The sequence below is a fragment of the Gobius niger genome (assembly GCF_951799975.1).
Source record: "Gobius niger genome assembly, chromosome: 12".
In the NCBI taxonomy this organism is placed as follows: Eukaryota; Metazoa; Chordata; class Actinopteri; order Gobiiformes; family Gobiidae; genus Gobius; species Gobius niger.
The window spans coordinates 26,829,820-26,852,893 of NC_136863.1; the positions used below are offsets into that span (position 1 = coordinate 26,829,820).

General features: G+C 42.3%; 1 protein-coding gene across 6 annotated transcripts in view; it reads left to right on the top strand.

Annotated features, from left to right (window-relative positions):
• Positions 1 to 23,074, top strand: part of shank3a (SH3 and multiple ankyrin repeat domains 3a) — a 420,419-nt gene that overhangs the window by 287,571 nt on the left and 109,774 nt on the right. For all 6 annotated transcript variants that reach the window (XR_013793457.1, XM_079567785.1, XM_079567786.1 and 3 more), the window contains 5 exons: positions 1,363 to 1,514; positions 3,580 to 3,747; positions 7,815 to 7,931; positions 19,290 to 19,367; positions 21,119 to 21,185. Coding sequence is in view for 5 of the 6 variants with exons in the window: in XM_079567785.1 (XP_079423911.1) it covers positions 1,363 to 1,514; positions 3,580 to 3,747; positions 7,815 to 7,931; positions 19,290 to 19,367; positions 21,119 to 21,185 (582 nt within the window). In the remaining variant the exon portion in view is untranslated. The remainder of the gene's footprint in view (positions 1 to 1,362; positions 1,515 to 3,579; positions 3,748 to 7,814; positions 7,932 to 19,289; positions 19,368 to 21,118; positions 21,186 to 23,074) is intronic.

Here is a 23,074-nt window from a genome sequence, read left to right on the forward strand (position 1 = left end):
GATTACTCAAAAATACGTGAATGTGCCAAGGCAACACTTCAGGCATGTTTTTAATGAGGGAATGACATAATAACATGATGTAAAGCTTGAAAAAGTCAATTTTGCATAATACCCCCCCTTTAACAGACAGAGTCACAAAGAGCTTTACAGAAGACATGTGTCGCTGACTGCTCTGTGGTGGTAAGCACTGCTGCACACATCTACTACAACCCACTCACCCAAACCACCTGCTATTCTTTAGGAGATTATGAAAGCAGTGTGCAGCCCATTGAAGAAGGGTCTTTGCTTTTCGTTGCCTTTCTGAACTAATGTCCCTTTTGTTTGAGAGCGTTTTATATTTAACAAAGCTAATAACATGAGCTGACTTCTAAAAGAGCATTTTCAATACTCAATTCATTACTGACTCTTCTAAAGCAGGCTGCAGATGACCAGCAGAGAGTGGGAGAAGAAAACTTTTCAATCTATTAAACCTTTCCCTTTGCCTTACCCTATAGAGCTATATGGTTGGTTTGATAAAGGCCGGGGGTCTCATTTAAAAACTGTATGTGAGACTCTGCCTGTAAGAGTATGTTCGAGCAAAACCCAAACTTCATGTATGGAAAGAAAAAATGGGATTTATAAAACCCCCCATAATCTCCCCTTCACTGATTCCACCTGGAGCAGAAATGTGCACACATGACCCCTCCTCAGGTCACGCCTCCTTTTTACCATATAAGGACACTTGATTGTGACAGTTCCCAGTGTTGTTCACGGAGCTCAAACTTCCTGAAACTAGAAGAATAAGTTTGGTGGGCTCTGAATCACCCAGATATTGTTTCTTGAGCTGTACGTGCAGTCGGGGTTTTGTTGGTTGAGGCAGCGGTTCGCTTCAGGTGGCATGAATGAGGAGGGGTCAATGTCCGGGTGGTTGAGCGAGGGAGGTGATGAAGCAGCGGTTTGTAATTACGCAGCGTCTCTGAATGGACCTGTTGGTCAGACTTTGGTTAAAAACACCAAGCGGTGTCCATGTTCATGTTTCACGTTCACTTGGATTTATATAAATACCACCTTTGGCGGAGTTCGTAAGGTTTGGGCCTCTTTTTGTCTGTACATGAGCTTTATAAATGAGCCCCCAGGTTTAAGGAAGGGCTTGAGTCCTGGTGGTTTGTCCTCATTTAAACCTGGCTTTGTAACATGGTTCAGTCTGCTCATTCTGAAGAGACAAACAAATCAAAATGGGTTCTTATTTTTAGGTCTAATTAGCACTTTGGATCCAAAAGGTGGCAGACGTCTGACCTAGATGAAAAGATAACTCGGTACATTCATGAAAAGAACATGGATGTATCTTTTTGCATAATAAATCCTCCTGTCCTGTGTCCTCAGAATGCCCCCTGACGCTGGCGGCTCAGCTGGAGGGCTGTGTGGAGCTCATCAAGGTCCTGAAGACTGGTGGCGCTCATCTGGACTTCCGGACCAAAGATGGCATCACGGCTCTTCACAAGGCTGTGCGCAGCAAGAACCACACGGCCCTCATCGTGAGTGCACAGGCCGCCTGATGCTGAGGCAGCACTTTCACTTCAGTTACTATGGCCGGTTACTGCTTCATAACTTTCCCTTCTGCAGAGAGAGCAGGGGAAATACGCCGTAATAACACTGCACTGCGTAATTACTCCTCAAAAATGTACTTAAAAGTAGCTGCTGTGAGTGAAGAAATAATGGTCCCCTTTTGCAATAAGTGAATTTCTATATTTGTGAGATCACTAAAGCCTGTCTTATTTTACAAATTGGATGTTACTGACCGAATCAAGGGCTTTTCTATTCATAGATTGTAATAGAAAAACAGCCTAACCTAAAGTACAAACACAGAGACCAATATCATGTTATTGCTCAGGCTTCATTAGTTGTTGCTAGCATTAGCATGCTGCTGCTAGATGCGGATTTGGTCGGTGATCGAAAAGTTAAAGGAGGTACAATATGAGGTACAGCATGTCCGTATTCACTGAGGGTTAGTTGGTGAGAGTCGTATCATTAAAACACTATCCATTAGGATTGGAACATGATCTGATACATCTGTGATACAGTAAGTAATTATAATAGTTATATGTTTTCCTTAAAATGTGTAAAAAACAGTTTATAAACCAAATGCCATTTGAAGTGTGAAGATTGAAAAATGCTGTGTAACTATATCTGGAAAACAAAGGAGTGATGATAAAAATGCCTCCAAACACAAGTATTGAAAGTATCGCGATACTTGGTATTGCAGTAAAAAGTATTGCGATGTGATCTGTTACGATATTTTGTCCCAGCCCTATTATCAATTCAGGACTGATAACTGATATGTTTTTTATTCCCCAGTATCAGCTCCGATATCCGATACCAGTATCGGATCGGTGCATCCTTAGTGTTTACCTCATTGTTGAATAGATTTAGCCACAGTTAGTTATACAACAACCTCTCCTAAACAGTCTTACTTACCATTCTTAATCTTTTACTCGACTTTAAAGGCCCTGATATTGTTTCCTGCCACATACTATGTACATATATATTTTGAAGTCCCCCTCCTTCAGTAAATTGTATAAGTAGTGACCCGGTGGTGAAACGTGTTAAGAAAGTTAGAAATTAGCAATTACAACTTTACAAACAATGAAAGCAAAAAAAGTAGCAGATATAGTTTCCTTAGTCGTCATAGTTACAATGTGCACCATACCTGTGTACTGTGTCCAAACAAGCAAAGTGTTTGGACAGTGTACCGACATTTTCGGACTATAAGCCAGAGAACCATGTGGCCTATACAACGATGCAGCTAATTTAAAGCAGTACTAAGTAACTCTTGCCCCTAGAGGCCATAAGGCGCCACTGCAGGTGTCGTAGCATGTTGAGTTTTTTTACTCATTAATTGTCCGTGAGAGTAAATACTACACTAACAGAAAAGGCAAAGGCACAGAGGGATATTGTTCATCCAATTACACAATGGAGATCATTTTTTCACTCAAACTTGGCTGTAAATACTGTTTAAGTGGCGCTAGCCCCCAGTTAGCTTTGCCCGTTAGCCTGTTAGCCTCTTCTTCGTGATTCCATTAGTGTGTATTGGTGCCACCGACCCAGAGGCAGGAAAGTTGCAATTGTGGTTTTCAGGCCAGAGACACCAGGGGGAGATGAAAGACCCCCCAATCATCCCATTAACACTTGTATTACCCCCAGAGGGACTATGGAAAGGATTTATTAAGGTAAACAAGTTACTTAGTACTGCTTTACGTTTGCAGTAGTGTAGATCTTATGCACGACCCGACCAGAAAATCATATCATATGTAGGAGTTGTCCCATAGTTCAGCCCTTTTCCTACTTCGACCGCTACTACTGTGCTGTTGTAAAACTAGTTATAATTACAAAAGTAATGAAAACCTGTCACATGTGCGTATATAATACAGACATTTATGCCCGTGACTTTACACCAAATACTTTTCTTCTCTCATTCAAGCTATTCCTTGGGTCACATTATCCCTTTACATGAGTCAGTGTGTTTGACAGTAACGTTCCTCTGACGCAGACTCTCTTCACCTCTGAAAGTCTGCGCTCTTACCCATCTCCTCCTGCCCACAGACGCTGTTGGACCTGGGCGCGTCCCCCGACTACAAGGACAGCAGAGGGTTGACCCCCCTGTACCACAGCTCCATGGTCGGGGGAGACCCGTACTGCTGTGAGCTGCTGCTGCACGACCACGCGCAGGTGGGCTGCGTGGACGAGAACGGCTGGCAGGAGATCCACCAGGTACGGGGCAACCACATCCCTCTACTTTCTCTCAGAGGGCCTCGGGGCTATGGTCTATGGTGGGGGGCACAACGTTATTTATTTGTTCTCTGTCATTTACAATGGCCGCTGGCTGCCCTGCTTTTTGACCACAAACGTGGGGGCCGCCATTGCTCCGCCGTTGCTGCAGTACCTCCATATCGCCGCTAGGCCCCCATTGAAAAGCATTGGACTTTAGACACGTTAAAAACTACTTTAAAGCCTGGTTTCAATTGTTTCAACGCTAGACTAGGCTAGATCTTCCTCCTGAGATAACGCTGGGTTAATAACAATATATGAAACCAGGCTGGTTTTCGTAATATGATTTTTTGAAATCTCGTATTTAACGAGGCTCGGACTGTTAGCATTGGAGCAGCGCGAGCTACACGTCACGCAAGGGCCGAGTCTACGGTGAAAATCCCGCCCGTATGTCCTTTTTAGGAACATGCTTCGTCAGAGCTGGGGAGGGGGAGCCTGTAAATCCGCCATGAATTGCCCCACGGCCGTGGTCATTCTGGTAAACGGGGAGGAGTGAGCATAAGACGTCCATTATTTTCTACAGTCTATGGTCATTTACTGAAATGTTTGGCCTTTGATGGAAAATTGCAGTCCACCATTTTTACAGATCAGGCTGCTGTAGTCAAATGATATAAAAGCTATTGAACATATAAGGTGCTTTATTTGTCTTCATACAACAAGTGTACAACCACAAACTTTGTGCTCTGCGTTTCACGGGGGGTATTTCACACAGTTTCGGCAACAGTCTGTGTCTTGTAGTAGCAGGAAAACGGCACCATCTGCTGTAGTAGCTGAAACTGTCAGGTATGAAATAACACACAGGTGTAAGAACATATTGTCATCATTACTAGAAGACCTCATGAACCTAATTGGACTAAATAAAAGCTGTTTTAGTTTGGACCGCAGCCTTAATGGACAGAGCACAGCTGAAAGAGTGCAGACCTGGTTTCACTTTTGGTAAACAGAATGATTCCCACATGACGCATGCAGGCGCCTGGGACAGACAGCACTTTGGCCTGGCTCAGAAAAACATGGAGAACAGAGAGAGGAGACAGAACACACAGCACAGTGGAGGTGCTACAGGAAACAAGGAAGGGACAGAAGAACGGACAGAAGATGGTGAAAGACTGTTGTGGTGCGGAGGGAGCTACGCAGGAGGAAGAGGGAGGAGGTGGAGGAGCTGATCAGTGCAGGACACCATGCTCTGAAACAGGGACAAACCCCGGAGGTGCTGCGCCGTTTCAGAGGAGACTGAAGGCAGCACTCCGGTTTCCCCGACCTCCAACAACATGCTGCTCAGGTCGGCCCACAGCGGCTCAGGACTAACACCTGAACACTGTTTCATTCCTGGATGAAGTATTTAACTGTACTTTGAGAGATCTTCAAAGCTTTGGAAATCTTTTTATAACCTAATCCAGCTTTATACTTCTCAATAACTTTATCCCGGGCCTGTCTGGTGTGTTCTTGGACTTCATGATGCTTCTGCTCCACAACAGTCTCTTAACAGACCTCTGAGACCGTCACAGAGCAGCTGTATTTGAACTGACATTAGATCAAACACACACAGGTCGACTCTATTTAGTCATTGGGTCAACATGTGATCATTCAGAAATCATCAGGAAACTTCTTTGCACTAAAAGGAAAGGGGTATGGGTAATTTTGCAAACCCTCAAACCCCCAAAAATCATGTATAAATTTAATTTCACTTCAAAATTGTGAGTCACTTAATGTGCGTCCTTCACGTAAAATTTCAACTCAATATATTTAAGGTTAATGGGGAGCGGATACTGATGCTACCTGCTGTATATAAACTATATTTTCGCTAGAAAACTCCTGCCTCTTTTTCCATCTGCCCTGTATTATCTACATTACAGAACACTCAACAATACATTAGTTTAATCTCTAGTTCTTCAATCATCTGCAATATTCATAGGCAAATGCTGAAACTGTGTATCAACAATATAAACTATTTACAGGCTGGATCTGGCCTTTAAAATTCTTCCCAATATATTCATGAGTCAAGTACAAACAGTAAACGTGTGATTTTTTTGACAACCCTGCTGTGCTGAACTGAGAACACTTACCGACGTAACCGACCTGCAGTCTTCCAACATGTGACAATAATGAATTATTAATGACAGCTCCTCATGGCAGCTTGAGAGATCATGTAGCATTTCGACCATACAAAAAGCAGAAGAAAAAATAAATATTGATGGTGGGATTATCCGGTCGCTGGATACTCCTGCAGTGGAAAGCGTTGCTTGTTAAATCCACACATGGTTTTTCTGAAGCTTTGCAGCAGTAGCGTCGTCTGAAGTCCACTCACCCTATGAGCATATGGCGTGGAGAAATTGGTTTCTGCCATAAAAGAGCAAACGCAGCATATTGTCCATTCGCTGAAGGCCAAAGGCTCCCCTTGTTCTGTCAACATTACATAAGCTTTTGACTTTGTAGTGCTTTGTGTTAGGCCTTTTTGGGAAGCGTGAAAAAAGGTCAATGAAAGCAGATTTACTGCCTGCTGCTGTTCCAACGCCTACAACATCTCAGTGTATGTGTAATAAAGGCGTGCAAAAATCCCTGTTCAAAAACAAGTTACAAACCTCACATGCCAACCTGACTCAAAATGATGAGCAGGCAACAACAGTTTTCTGACCATGAGGAAACTTACTCTTCTTTTCAGTTTATATATTCGTGATCAGCTTTTTGTGCCACAGCCTCCAGACACTGAGCAGAGAAGGATTTAGTTTGCTTTGCTGCGAAGGCCTTGACCGGCGAGCCATGTAGTGGCCTGATGGCAGCGATGGAGCAGTGTCCTGGATCAAATCATGGTTTTCTTGAAAGATGCACCGGCCTCATTTTCCCCAATTTTTTAATTTATTATTTTAGACCCACTTTTACTTGTTTTGTTTTTTCTCCCCTAAATTATTATTATTTTTATTTTTATTTAAAATGTGTTGTAATGTGTTCATTTATAAACTGGGAATTAACTCTAACTCAAATCTTATTTGATAGTTCCACACTGAAATACAAAGAAGAGCTTTTGGAAATGGAACAGACTAATTTTATATATTCATCAAGTGTGTGCAGTATAACAATATTATATTGTTTTAAAAGTCTATAACGTTGGTCTGTTCTGTTTAATGCAGCTCTGTGTCAGACACAGGCCCCGCCCACTGCTCCTATTGGTCATAATCTGAGTGACTCCTCATACTTTTTACATGTTTTATGGTTCAAAAACATAATGAATATGTAGTTATAGTTCACCAACTGTTTATTCACCAAAACAATGCTAAAATATCATGTTTATTCTAGCAATTTTTGCAAATTCCCCAAATATCCGAGCTATAGTTCCAATGGAAAGTATTCGCCGCCCCTTTGCAACCCTCTTGTGGAGAGCAGAGGGGTCTGTGTTCCAGCAGATGTGTCCAGATAACTGTGGAGGTCATACGTGTGTAATGTTGTTCATCACTGCACTATTGTCATTGTTCTCCAACATTAACTCTGTCTGTGGACGCTCCGATAAGCAGCGACCGTCCTAGGATCATTTGTGCACAATCTCCCTTCTGTCACACACGCTTAGCCCCGTATAACACCCACAGCAGAGAGAACAATTGTTTGGCCCAGTCACAATGACACAGGACAACCGAAGTGGGAGGCAAAGAAAAGCAGATAGATAGAGATTAGATGAAAAGAGCGTTGCTTCCAGAGGCGTGAAACCAGGGGCTGAATGAGCCGTCATTCTTGCCAGATGAAATTTAAATCAAAGGTTTGCTCTGTGTGGCTGTGCATGTGAAGTGTGTGATCTATTCCCATGCCAAACCGCACAAATGAGATCATTTGTTTGAGGAATAAACCAATAAACTGCCAGTCCACAAAGTATGACTTCATTATAAGCTGCTAATGGCAATAAGAAAGATTTTGGAGTTTACTTTGCAGAGATAAGTGGCACATGTCACATCCCTGGATAAATAATGTCATAGATGAAGACATTGGTGAAACTGTCATCAACTCTTGTCCTTCTCTCCCTTCAGGCGTGTCGCTACGGCCATGTGCAGCATCTGGAACACCTGCTCTTCTATGGCGCCGACATGAGTGCTCAGAACGCCTCGGGAAACACCGCCCTCCACGTGTGTGCCCTCTACAACCAGGTATTACCAATATAACCATTACTCTTACAGAGAGGACTACCATGAGGTGTTTGTTCCCTTGGCTGTTTCCATATCGATACTGATATCTGACCTAAACCTATCCACCCCTCCAATGCCTGGAGCTGCCGAAATAGTACAGCCTGCAGCTTCTGAAAACATTATTCATCAGACTGGTACTTACCGCAGCTACACTGAGCTCGTCTGATTGGATTTTACAAAAAGGATCAGTTTGGTGAAGGACCTTTTGGTTTCAGGTGTGTGTGGAAACTCAAGCGTTTGTTTGTCAACGTACAGTTGGATTATTAAAGCTGCCCTCAGATATGTCTTTTTGAATATTTATGTCAGTAGATGTCTGTAAACCCTGCTCTGCCCCCTCCTCCCCTCCTCCCCCCTCACTCCCCTCCACACGCTGCTCTCATCATAGATTCAATGAGAAGCAGACGTCTCATTAATCTTGTGTGAAACACACATTTATCAGCATAAATAAAACATGTAGTAAACATTTTGAGACTAAACTGCGGCATTCATGTAAGTCTGTTTATTGTTTTTTTTTGCTTTTAGAACATACTTCCATTTAGAACTAAGTTTACAGTGCAGACCTCCCCCCCTCACAGCCTCCGGTGCTGTGGATCTGATGGAATGCAGCGATTCCGGCCGGTAAAATGGAGCGGCTGAGGGTGGCTTTAAACTGTGTGAATGAAGCTGATGATTCCAGGTCATGTGCCTGGAAAATACTTTGTAATGGTTAAAAGTAACCATTACAAGGTCACATGCCTGGAAAATACTTAATGTATTGGTTAAAAGCCCAACACGTTTTATTTAGGGTTACATTAAAGATGTAACTCCTCATCATCCCGGTGATTCAGTCTATTTTGAAAAGGTGAACTTGCATTTAGAAAGAAGCCAATGTTTCACTCTCCACCTCGAGAGCTGTCCACCAGATAAATAAATAAATACAGGTGTGGGAGGTGGACGTCAGTGGCCTGGCTGGTACCAGACCATGTCTGGTGCATCCTCTGACTGGCTCTGTCCCTGGTCAGCTGGAACCTTCCATAAGCTTCATGTTTGGCAGTGGACACGCTTTCGGGTCAGAAGAGAAGTGGGGTCGTTTTAGAGGGACTGTTGGAGCTCCTGCTCTGGGCTTTCCCGTCAGACCTGCAACACAAGTGTATGTGGATTACCTTTAAATATTTATTTGTAACACTCAATCCAGTTAAAGCCAAACCCAGTTTTCATCTTTGATGTGGAGCTCCTCTTTGTTATTTGCCTTGAAGCCGTAAAACTCCTCATCTTTCTGTAAACTCCTAAATGCTGTATTTCAAAGTGTGATCTGAAGTTCCTGTAGCACATGCTACAGCAGCTACACTGAGTCACTGAGTCCATAGTAATCACAGAAATACCTTTATCTCTGAGCCTGTTCCTCCAAATACATACATTATGTTGGGCGTCAAATCCCGGAACAGTTGACATTAAGCATTTTGTCCCCATACAAATGAATAGGGAAGCCAGGTCCAATACAAAAGTATGGCGAAGTATGTTTTGTCCTTTTCATAACATTTATATCATTTCTGTAGTTTCTTTATCACTAAAATATCATAAGATGATGTTTAGTGGCTGTTGGATGACCCACAAAAATGGAACTGAACTGATTTGAGTTAGCATTTAGCTCAGAGGACACTTTTAGATGCTAATTTGTAAGTAAAACCTCCAAACATCTGTACACTCGTTGATGATTTCTAGGATTTGACTTAAATGTGGTTGATGGTTGACAACAGCTGAAAACATCTGGATCATTCATCATTGTTATGATTGGTGGCTAATGCTAACGGATGAAAGTTTTTCAGCTTAGTGGTCTGCATACTTTAGGATGTTTTCATTTCATTTGTACACGATTGAATAATCCATTAATATATTAAACGCTGTGGTCATTTTACTGGCGAGCCGTCTCTCAGCACTTAAACATGCGCTCACATCCACACATCCCTGAGAGCCCTCATGTTCATTCTGCATGTTCCTAATGTCATTAAAGCACATGTTTCATTAACGTATGTGCTCCTGTCGGCGCTCGGCCCTGTGGCGATGGCCTCTAGTGGGGCGACATGTAGGACTGATTGATCGTAGACACAGCAGGGCTCCAGGAAGAGGGAAACAGCTCTGGTTCACATGATTACACTCAATCAGACCAAGAAACGGGCTGGTGGAATTAACCAACTAATAGTGCAGGGGAAAACATCAATAGTCCCAAAGGAGGAGGGGGATGTAGAGCGATAGAGCGAGCAGGCATGAGCACGGAGGTCTGGACCGCTGTGCACAATAAGCAACGTTCACATCGTATTCTGAAGGAAGAGTCCATGGACTAACACTAGTGTGGAAGACAGCATTATCAATTTATCTGCAAATCGTTTTGTTGTTTTTGGTACCGTACTCTACATATGACGCTTCTGAAGCAAACGTTATATGAATACGATTAGGAACCAAACTCATAACATCTAGCCTTGGATACAACCTGTGACAGAGATCAGAGCGGGGCTATTACTGTACTGTTCTGTAAAAGGGTTCAGACTGTACGCACAGCCGCAAGTGTTGTTGGCTTCAGTTACCACTTATGTGTGGAGCAGTTTAAACACTGACTCTTTATAGCTACATGCTGGCTTGTTTACGTAGCCATAGACTGTGTGCACTTCTGAGCCTTTGTTCTTTATCCAGGAGAGCTTCTATGCCTCTACGTAATGTCATTATAGCCTTTTTTAATAGCCAAATTATTAGAAGTTTAGCGACACTACTCCTCTTCTCACCAGTGGATGCTGACTGACAGTCGGCTCTTACATCAGAGCGTGCTCACCTGCCCTTTCACTGAAAGAAAGAATTGATGCTGAACTGACACTTTCAAAATGATCTAATTTGGCATTTTCTTTGAGTGAACGAATGAGGTAAAGTGTTTTTTTTTGCACTAAATTGCTACAATTGTTGATTTTGTTCTACTAAAACTTGGCTTTTGCCATAGTTACCATTTGCATAGATAGAATCAAATGCAAATGTATGCTATAAAAATAAATAAATAAATAAAATAAAGTAACTTTGTAATTTGCAGTTATGTGTTTTTCATGCTTGACATCGCCGTGTTTGGCCCGCGACCCACAGGCACTTTTTCATTTTGGCCCTCGGAGACAAAAAGTTGGGCAAGAACTTCTCTCACAAGCACTGACTAAAACACAATTAAGAGCAAATAGCACTAAATCATTTAGGCTATTTACAAAAATATGTCAGAATAAGCTTATTGTAAATGATATAAATCACCATGTGGGCTGTCTTTAATTACATTTCAAATGATTATAAAGGACTAAACAGGTGTTGCTGTGGTGTTATTGATGTTGGCCTAAGTCAGTTGTGAATACAGTCCCGATCAAACATCACATTTCTCATGGTTGGATCTTAACCAGGTTCCAAGTAGAACTTCAATATGCAACAGGAAGAAATGGGAGTGAGACAATGACACTGAAATTGCAGATCAAAAGTTTAGGACCCTTTAAAAGGCCACATGCTGGTTTGTTTATGTGGCCATGTGCTCCCTGTGGTTCATCTTCATGAGCAATCATTACAATTACATGTAAATAAATGTAAGGTACTAAATGATTGGTTACTGCATTCAAAATCTTATTGTCTGGCTTTAAAGAAAATGTGCCTTTCAATGATGAGCTTTTCATAATGTTAAGACTGAATGCAACCTTTTCAAAAACTTTTGTGATAATAGAATATTATATTACAGTGTGTGGGCAGTGGTCATACATTTTGGAACAGCCCGCGGAGAAGCGTTTTCTCTCCGTGTGAATTCACATATTCAGTTCGTCTGAATGTGAGACAAACCCAGAGCAGCTTCATCACGAGAGGCCCGCTCTGCCGCTTCAAAAAAAAACCTCCCGAGAGGAGACATGTAAGAGAGGGAGCATCTGGGAGACGTCTTCCACTTGACTGACCAGCATCATTACTACAGCATGTGACCAATATGCAGCCACAGCGGCTAAACCACACCGCGCTCCCGGAACAGGCTTTTAATGAATTCCTATAGGAAGGCTGTGAGAAAAGAGCAAGACAGATGGTCTGAGCTGTAATTGGGCAGCGCGTGTGAATGTGTGTACACAAGCTCGAGTCGCAAGATGCTAGGTGTGAGCTCTTCCCATCCAAGGTTTGTTTATTATGAAGATGAATGTTAAGACATAAACGTGGGGATCACATTTAAAGGCATATTGTTTGAAACATGTGAGTTATGTTGGAAACAATTGTACAAGGTCACCCCCGGTCAGACGTGAGGTGTGAAAGCAACGACATCGTACAGTTTTCTAGTAAACTTGTTACTCAGGTTGACTCCAGTTTTATGTACGGCCTGTGTACAGTGCGGAGCCGTCACAGGCCACGACTACACGAGGTTCACGACCTTGTACATAAAGAAATACGAGAAAAAAGAAAGATCAAACTCACAACTCGCTGTCAGAAGTGTAGCTAATCCACTCTAAGCCGCTCCTGTCTGGACTGGACTCAGAAATCCACATTATCCAAATACAGGGTGCACAGATATCCTCCGGTTTCCTCTGACAGCTCCCCTGTGTCTGTCTGTTTTGCCGCGTTGTTTACATTAGCCAAGTTAGCGTGAGTTCGTAGCTGATTTTATTCTGAAAATTCACCGGAGTCTCTTCCCTGTCTGGTGCCTGACTTCCTGTTTGCTGCGTGTGATTCCCTGGGCTTGATCAGAAAGTGCTGCGGCGTCTACGGTAGGGCTGCTCGACTATTGAGAAAATACAAATCACAATTATTTTTGTCATAATTGAAATCACGATTATTCAAACGATGGCCCAAAGTGAAGCACTACTTCCTGAAACATGCCGGTGTCGTCCATCATACGCCATCGGGGGTTTGGGACGAGAACTTTTCAACCTCTTAACGCCCGCCTTAGTCAGTTGGACTTATAATACACAGCAAACGCAGCAAAACAAAGCAAGTGATGAAATAACGACAACAAACAATGCAACAGAAACACAACAAAACAAGCGATAAGAAAGTGATGAAAAAGCAACAAAACAGTTTAAAAAAAAGGGAAAAAAGGCGACAAAAATACTACGAAAAAGAGACTTTCAAATGAGGCGTTACAGTGGCCTAGACTGTGAGCTCCAGTCCAGGAGCTTTCAGATTTGGGTAAAACTGAACTGGAGAAAATGCGCTCGGTTAAAGTGGGGGTAAAGAGGTTAAATATTCTCAGCGTCACTGATGTGTGTGAAGCCGAGAACACCCTGGAGAAGCTTTGGCCTGTTTTTGAACCCGACTTGCTTCCCCCCCGAGGTCAGGGAGGTGTGTGGCCCCATCTCAGCTCATCTCACAGACAATTGTTTGTCATTTGGCCCCTGGTGTGTGTTGTGTGTCAGTGCCATTGTGTTACGACTGGATCCTCTCACATCCAGCGCCGTCCCCTCCTCGCGCCGCAGCCTCTGGTTCACCTTTGAAAGCAGGATTTCACCCGGAAAACCTTTATTAGTGGCCTCCTGGCTGACAATAAGTGGCATGAAAGGACAGGCCGTCGATGTCGTCTGATGTTCTGACCTCAGGTTTGATCACGTGACTCCTTTGGGCGTCTCGGATGTGACTAGGGCTGGGTACCGTTCCTTCTATTAACGATATCAGTACTTTAACCTTGCTTGGTTTACGATAATGATACCTGAAATCATAATTTTATTATTACTATGTTCAATTATATCATAAATGAATAAGCATGCCAGCGTGTTGAGTTAAGAGTGTGCAACGTGTATTATGCTTACGTTAGTGGAAATTACTGGTAAACCTATAGGACAAGGAATGTGTTTTTCTATCTATACATAGCTGTCCAGCCAGACGGTCTGTCTCAACTAACCCCACCTAGAATAGCAGCTTTTACTTGGAATTTGGGCCGGCCAATCATGTTTTAGGATCCGCCCTGTACATACCTCATTTGCATAATAGGATATAAACCCCATGTCTATGTTTGTTCTTTGTGAAACTTGTTCCATACTTTTCGCCCAGTAAATATTCTTAATCCACGCCATTGTCTCAGATTGTTCTTCACATCTCATGATTTCAATACCTAAGCTATACTTTTTCTGATACCTACACTAAAATATTTGTGACCCATAAAGAGAACGGGGGACACAACTCGGTTTTGGGGTATTTTGAGCGGGACATAGCCTGTTTGATAATATGTGGAGAAGATGTGGCAAGTTGAATTTAGGAAGTGGAAATATGTGAAAGAGAAGAATCGGCCTCTAAACTTTTGGGCTGTTCTCACCTCTCTGGGAGTGACAATAGGGCTCATTTACATCTCATTTAGAAAAGCCATCCCGCTGTAAAGCTCCCCCTGTGGTGTCCTGTGTGTGGGGTTTCAGTCCTCAGCCCCGCACCTGCCTCCGCATGGTGCAGTCCCGCTCCCGCCGGCATACCGCAAACAATTGCAATTTTCATTCCCGCCCGCATCTGCAACGTTTTGCCCCGCTCCAGCCCGCAAATCCCGCAAGATGGGGACGTTTGCGCTGCAGGAGTCCTGACCAGGCGTGCAGGAAGACGTGTGGACAAGACCGCCTGCTGCACACACCGGGTGGCGGCGGTGCAGAGAGTGCTCTGCCCTGACTCATTGGGCTCTTGCCAAATCGGGTTACAAGTAGACCAGCTCAGTATCGGTCTGCCCATATAGCCTACTGTGGAATAAAATAGGTCTTTCAGGGTGTATGGGACAGTCACACCAGTTCAACCCCAACCAAGTTATGCTCCTGTCACTGTGTAACATCAAACGTAGACTGAATCTATCAAGACAAAGACAATAGCAACAAACGCACGCGCTTCATGTCAGATAAGTCAGTGCAATAGCCGCACATTATTATTCATGGCGACGTGAAAACAGGAAGTGACCTCCCTCTCTCCTGGTGCAGCTGAATTGTTTGCCTTTTTCAGCGAACCGCGTTGTTTTTCTGGACACTTTTGTACGTCTTTACCGTGTTTTTGTGGAGGTTTGGTGGATTTGTTTACTTTGAGAGTCCAAAATGGTCCTGAAGAAAGAAGCTTTTTGAAGGTAAACAAGCTGCTAGCTTATCAGCTAAACCCATTTGAGATCTACAAACATCTTCTTCTGAGACACTGAACAGTGAAGAGGCACCAAGAGCACCCACACCTGCAGCACGGAGGAGGCGTCACAAGAGGAGCTACAGGAAACAACAAAAGGGACCAACGAGGAGATGGTGATAGACTGTGGAGGGAGCTGTGCAGGAGGAAGAGGAAGGACGAGGTGGAGCTGACCAGTGCAGGACACCACGCTCTGAGACGGGGACAAGCCCAGGAGGCAGTGCACCGTTTCAGATGATCAGAGGAGACAGAGGGCAGCTACAGTTTCTCCATCCTCCAAGGTCATGCGGGCGGAGTGGCTGAAGGACAACGAGATCATGGACCCGGCCGAGGACAGGAACTTCTACATCACCGTGGACACAACCTGATCATCAAGCAGGCGCGTCTGTCCGACACGGCCAACTACACCTGTGTGGCCAAGTACATCGTGGCCAAGCGCAAGAGCTCCACCACCGTGGTCATCGTCTACGGATTTCCCATCAACCAGTGCTCCTCCTGTGACCAAAACAGTGAAGATGGCGGCCGCGACACAACCATCTTTCACCAAAGAAAAAAAGAGTGGTGCGCACTGAATGGGTGCTGCTGCCGGATGCGCTCTCATCGAATGCAATTTCTCCATCTGTGAGATCAATAAAGTATCATCTTATCTTATCTTATCATTAAGGGCCGACTTTACTCCACAGAATAAACATAAAAACACTACACTCACTGTGCACTCCATCTTCTAGGGATCCGTCGTAGAACTCGCTGCTCTTCACCTCTTTATCCATGATTCTCACTCGCTGGTCGATCATTATCTCCAGTTGGAAATAAAAACTTCCTTTGTATAGTAATCCCCAAAACAGTCCTGTCGTCACTTGCCCCGCGCCCGTCACCGCTTGTTTCACATGTCTAAAGTAGTAAATAAACCTTAACTTATCCATGGTGGAGCTACTGTAACCGCGCGTGGTTGTTTTGGTCAGTGGAGGCAGCGTGGAAGATGCATTCAGGGACAGTGAGAAGTGACAAATACATAACAGAGAGGTCCTCCAGCGGGGGGGCTGGAACTGGCTCCTGAGTACCAGGAGGAACGACCGCAGGAGGAAGAACAGCCATCGGAACAACTTCAGCACCTCAGGAGCGGCAGGTGTTTGCTTGTTTATTAAGATCCCCATTAGCCATTGCCCTTGACAATGGCTAGTCTTTCTGGGGTCCAGATTATAAAATCATATTTTCATACAATGATCACAGATCACAACAACATAAATACACAATTACAACATATTTGATTTGTTGCAGTGTGACAACAAAGTCTTTTTAAAAATGTTTGTGTCTGCAATGTTGGAAATGTCTTCCAGGATTTCATTCCTCTGAACATAACAGCCTTCTGTCCAGTCTGGGTTTTACTGTGTGTCTTGTGTTAAACTTATGTATCGAGCAGCTGAATACAAGCACATCATACAAAACTTAGGGAGTTTTAACACAAGAATCTTTTTAAAGAAGCAAAGAAGGGCAAAAGTCCATTCTTCACCAATGTCCAGCCTAAAGTCGGGTGCAACCTTTGAATATTTGTATATTTTGCACCTATAGCGCGAGACATGCCGCCTTATTTTGCACTAACTGTAGCTTCTCAATATCTCTTTCGGAGGCAAAAAAGCCAAAAAAAAAAAAAAAATTCGAAACCTGGGCTGCCGACTTGTGTCCCTGGTTCAAGTGACGGAGCTTATTTGAGCTGAAAAAAAAAACGAGTCACTTCCTTTAATGCTGTCCCTGGACCGACAGCATCAAAACTTTTCTGATACGGTTCATACCCAAACTTTTTTTCCGTGTGATCTTGCAATTGTGAATCTTTTAGTCTGTGGCTTCTTTTGACTGTGAGATAGTTGGGGGGAATGTCCTTCTGTCTATGGTCTGTGCACGTTTTAAAAAGATTCATGAATCCTCTAGGTGCATAGGCTTCTTTGTCACGTATAATTCCTTCAGATGTGCCTTGGATTTGCAGACACGTTGTTGATGGTCCAGTCAATGTTGCTTAAGTTCCATATTAACCCCACACCGGTCAGACGACGTGCCCCTCTCTCTGTCACTCCCCAGCTGGGCGGATCCAGAGGGCAGTGTGCTCATTTTCACCCAGAGAACCACTCGCGCTGTCTGACTGTGAACTAATGAGAACATCTGTTTGTGCCAGGGTTCAGGTGGCGAGGATTCATTACGGCTCATCTCTGCTGATGTGCCTGATACCGCACAGTTACACTTAATCTGTCCTGAGCTCCCCCGTTTGAGGACATTAGGCTAAACGGAGAGAGCTTTTAAAGACATTATAGCATATCTGGAGGATTCGGCGTCGTGGCGGCTGAAGCGTTTATTCAAGCAAGAAGGAAGTGACTTTAGTTTGCTACGCTCAGAGGCGGAATCCGAATCGAGCAAAGAAGCGTGATGAGAAGCGTCTGAACAGGGCTGTCAGCGAGGAAGGAGGGATAGGGAATGGAGCCTCAATGCTTTTTTATCGTCGTCTGTTTTCTGTGTGGCTTCATATCGTTATTGTGGTTCACGTTTGAGTAATTAAAGCAGAACTATGCAACTCCCCTAGAGGCCTGACTACAGCATGCGCAGGGGGGGCTTCAAGGGAAAAAAAAAAGGATGGAAACCACTGTAGTTCACCATAGTAATAGGTAAAATAATGAATGTGAACTAATATTCATAAACCAACACGTTGCTCAAGACAACAAGACAAGCTTCAAACCCCCCCACCCACCCCCAACCACTCCCCTTGACATTCATAACAGAGTCACAACCACAGTCATCCACACATTCAAAGTGTCTCGACAGGAACACAAACTACAAACAGAAAGCAAACGAAAATGAACATAAGAAAATGAAAAATAAACAAAATGCATAATTGGCAAAACATTTTTACGTAATAAATGGCATAGCAAGTGCACTCAATACTTATATCTCTAACTCAAGTGAGCAGGCTCAGTTATTCTGTTGTTATTTGTTGCTATAATTGTTTCTAACACATACTGATGATAAACTCTATTCTTGAAGTGTTTTATACATAAATTTGATATAGTTTTAGCTTTAAAAAACATTTTACCCATCAGAATAATCATATTCCAAAAGCATTTACCCTCAAAAATACATAACAAGATATTCTGAGGTGTGATTTGCAAAACAATACCCACAGAGCTTAACCATGACTGTGCACAGATCCAAAACTGAGCCACATGTGGACACAAATAAAACAAATGCATCAGGTCCTCCTCCTCCTCCCCACAGAACCTACAACAAGGATCCTTCTCTATCTGCCATTTGAACAGAGATTGTTTTGTGGCAATAATTTTATAAAAGATTTTAAATTGAAATATTCTGTAATATGAATCTATTGTAGTTCTATAAATCGTTCTAACGTAATATTTCCACAAAATTGGATCATTAAATTCATATTCCCAAAACAGGCAGGTTCTGTGTGGAAAAGGTGCGGTGCCTTTTAATATTTACATTCCAAATATGTATTATTTTATTTATTTTTACACCAGATAGCCATTTTGGGCATCTTATTGGTGGGAGACAAACCATTAACTCATTCTTCCTACAATTTAGCAATTTCCTTTTCCAAGTTTTAGGAATTGCAGAAATCAGCTGGTTGTATTGTAACTCATCGAGAGAAATGCTAAAGGATTTTCTCAAATTTTCATAAGAAATAAAATCTCTGGATAAATTTAAAAGGTCATTTACAAAAATTAACCCATTTTTGACACATTCCTCCCACAACAATGGCTTGTCTCCAACGGTAATATTTGAATACTTATAGTATTACTACATTATTACATACTTTAGTATTTGTTACCATGTTGATCTGACTGTATGAAGAGCTGTGAATGTGTTTACTGTGATTCGTATTGTTTATTGCTGTTCCTTTTATGACTTGGACCCCCTTGTAAATGAGATATTGCATGTCAAGGGGCTTTTTCTACAAATAAAGGAATAAATAATATACGGCTACTTCAACGTAATAACACCCAAGTAGAAGTAAAGGGTACGTTTTGTGTTAAAACTACTCACAGAGGTACAGTTTCTTCACAATGTTGGCTCCGACACTCTGTTAGCATCATATTGACTTTTTAACCTCTGAACGTGTTTTCATATTTCACCTCACAAACAGTACAACTGCGTAGAACCTTTAAAGCCTGTATTGATGTCCTGAGCTTCCATTGTTGCTAACACAGCGCTCTGTGGTTGTAGGATAGCTGTGCGCGGGTGCTGCTGTTCCGGGGAGCCAATAAGGAGATCAAGAACTACAACAGTCAGACTGCCTTTCAGGTAACGCTCACTTTGTTTTCAGGATATACTCACACAAAATCATATTTCACTAAAAAAGTAGCTTAATGCACCATTAACTCTGTTAGAATGCAATAATATGAATGTACGTGAAGTGGAGTAGATTAACATGAACGTTTTGTTCACAGGTGAATAGGGAAAACATTTTAATTTACAGATATCAATTTGAAACTTTTGCTGTAGATAAATAAATCTGAGAAAAAAATACATTGCAAGTTTTCTGTCATTTTATGTTTTCATATAAAACAAGGTGTTTTATGCCAAAAAATGCCCCAAATGTCCCATTTTTTCAGCGTTGAAATCTGAATAACGGATTGAGCTACATTCAAATGGTTTTATTTTATTGATAAATGAGTTTCCAAAACTTGGGGATTTTGGATCTATTGTTCAGTTTTAAAATAAGCTGTTTTTAAGTAATTAAATAATTGTAAAAATTGAATTTTCGCCTTATTTTTTGACATTCAGAACTCAATAAATCAGGCTAGGAATTAGATATTAAAAAATCTCTCTGAAAAATTCTTCAAAATTCTTCAAAACATTGTTCAGTCCAAGGTTGGAAAAGTCATTGGGTGCTACTGACGTGGAGATAGTGTTGCCACAATGAGAGGAAAATTGCATTGTCCTGTATCAATCTACGGGGAAACGTTGAATCAGAATCACAATATTTAAACATGTTAGTGTAAAGATTAGGTATATTTTTTGTTTCCAGGTGAAACCATATATGTTCAGGGGATTCACCAATTTGGTCCAAAACCTGAAAACTGAAAAAATGGAGTTTTGCCTGTCATGTCTCCCCTTAAAGTAAACTAAACTGAAAAATACATTTGTTTTTGTCAATCAAAAGACTAAGAATATTGGAAACCGTACCTTAGCCTCATAACCCCCTACCTGAATCAGGCACTTTTTCTCCTGTTCGACTTGAAAAAAAACCTTGAAAGACAAATCGGAAGGAAAAGGAGGATGTAAATGCAACAAAAAATGACAAAAATGGGACGAAAAAAGAATCACTTAGATCAGTTTTTGCAGGTCTTAGCTTTCAAATGAGGCGTTCCACCGGCATATTCGAGAAGCCCTTGAAATGACAATTTCCTAAATAAATCTACATTGAATCTGTGAATCATTCAAATGTTTTTGTGAAGAATAAGTATGTTTTTGTTCCCAGGTGAAAGTTCATATGCTGACCACCGGACATTTTGTTTCATTGCTTTTTTAGTCATTATTTTATTGGATTTTTTGACTTTTTCATCCTCAATCTCGTCTTTATCGCTATTTTGACACTTTTTTTTCAAGAAGCTTTGCAATTTGGTTAAAGTCGAACTGGAGAAAAGCGTATTTGACTTCTCAGTGACCCAGTGGCTGCTTGGGTTGATTGTTTTTTTTAGGGTTTCTGGTAGGTTTTCTGGATTGAGTCCATGCGTAACCACGGAGACGGGTCAATCTGCAGTGAAAACATAGCGCCATAGAAAGTATGGAAACTAAAGGCGCTATGCTATCCACTCATATACAGCCGCTGGGTCACAGAGAGGCCAAACACTCACTCATACCAACTTCTGAATAAAAAGTTGCATAATGCACCTTAAACATTGACAGTTGAGATCTATTTGTTATCATTCATTCCGCCCTGACGCTAAGCACTAATTTACTCCCAGCAGCTATAACAACAGACACTCAGTCAGTCAGAAAATGCACCCAATCCCCTTTGTTTCATTCCCGCCTGTGCTCCAAACCTGCAGGTGGCCATCATCGCGGGGAACTTTGAACTGGCGGAGATTATAAAGGTCCACAAAGCATCAGATGTCGGTGAGTTGACGGCACTTTGTGAATTATTGAGAGATTAAAACCGGCGGAGAGCGAATGAAAGGGGGATGGGGGTAAAAAAAAGAAAAAAAAGATGAAACGGCGCTCTTGGAGAAAAGGATGAGAGCGGGAGGGAGAGCTTTGGCTGGATCCCCCGCTGAGATGAGATGAAATGAGGGGCCTTTTTCTCCTGGACATTGAACGCGCGGGGAACTCTGCCATCTAGTGCCGGCTCAGAGGAACAGCCCCGTTTCCAGTGCCCATTGTGGAATGATCTTCATGGTTCTTTTTTACACGGCACAGAGATTACGTGTAATCCAGTGATATGTCTGCGAGCCGTCCCTTTCAGCCGGCGCGGAGACGAGCATTATCTAAGTGTGTTAAATGGAATCAGATTAAGAGCTCCGTCTGCATCAGAGGCTGAGGATCTACAGGCCCTCAGAGTCAGTTCATTTGATAACTAAAAGGAAAGCTCTTTTCATTCACAAGATTTGCATTATTCAAAGTCATTGACAGATAAGTAATGATGTAAAGCATGTTCAGCTTATTGTGTCAACGTCTTTTACAATATAAACGCATGCGTGAGTAATTTAACAAGACAAATAATGTCAGACAAACGTTAACACATGACAAGGAGAGGTAGGTTCGGGTTAAATCACTAATAACAGGGTTAGGGTCAAAGCAAGTCAGATTTAATGCTTTCAGTGCCTATTTGTTGTATTTTTAATGTCACACGTGGATATTTCATTTGTAAACATTCATTCAGCAGGGAATGAGGGAAAATGTTGATATTCCAAACAACTCATGAACAAAAGATTGTAAAATTTCTGTCAGAACTGCTGTGGAATTTGTTCTAGACCAGGGGTTCCCAAAGTTGTTTTGACTGGGACCCCAAAAATTGACACGGAAATAACTAAAGTTATGCCCTCTTATGCTACTTTAGAGCAGATTTATTTTTCTTTTTAATAAAAAGTATTTTTTTAATCAAGTTAATATGTATTTAAAGCAGTACTAAGTAACTCATGCCCTTAGAGGCCATAAGCGCCACGGCGGTTGTCGTGGCATGTTGTTTTTTACTCATTAATTGTCCATGAGAGTAAATACTACACTGACAGAAAACACAAAGGCACAGAGGGATATTGTGCATCCAATTACACAATGGAGATCATTTTTTTCCACTCAAACTTGGCTGTAAATACTGTTTAAGTGGCGCTAGCACCGCAGTTAGCCTGTTAGCTTCTTCTTCGTGATTCTATTAGTGTGTATTGGTGACTCCAACTCGGAGGCAGGAAAGTTGCAATTGTGGTTTTCTGGCCAGAGACACCAGGGGGAGATGAAAGACCCCCCAATCATCCCATTAACACTTGTATTATCCCCAGAGGGACTACGGAGAGGATTTAAGGTAAACAAGTTACTTAGTGCTGCTTTAAACTGTTTATTTGGGATATTTGAAAGGATTACAGGCTGTTTTACCCTCACCGCAGGTCGTCATGTGCAGAAATGAGTGAGCCATCTCTGCTATAAGTCGCTAAACCTCGGGAATGATGTATTTCTGCGATAAAGACTGACCAAACTAAAGACACAGTGGCATATTTATGGATAAATATGAGTCAGAAACCTTTTATTTCACATGGATTTGACATGAATGAAGACAATGGCTTGGATTATGGCCTTTTAGCTTGAGAAAGAAGGCTATTGATCGTTTAACAGCTCGAGCTAAAGGTCAGAGCTAACATTTGCAACTTTTCATCATAATGATTTATATTGAAGTAGTTTATTGTGAATAAAGCAGCTGTTTCTATTCATTCATTCGTGCTGTGTTTAGTTCAAAGACCTGTCGCTGTCTCCCAGTGCATTATGGTCTATATCGCTGCTCACTACTTCTCAGAATG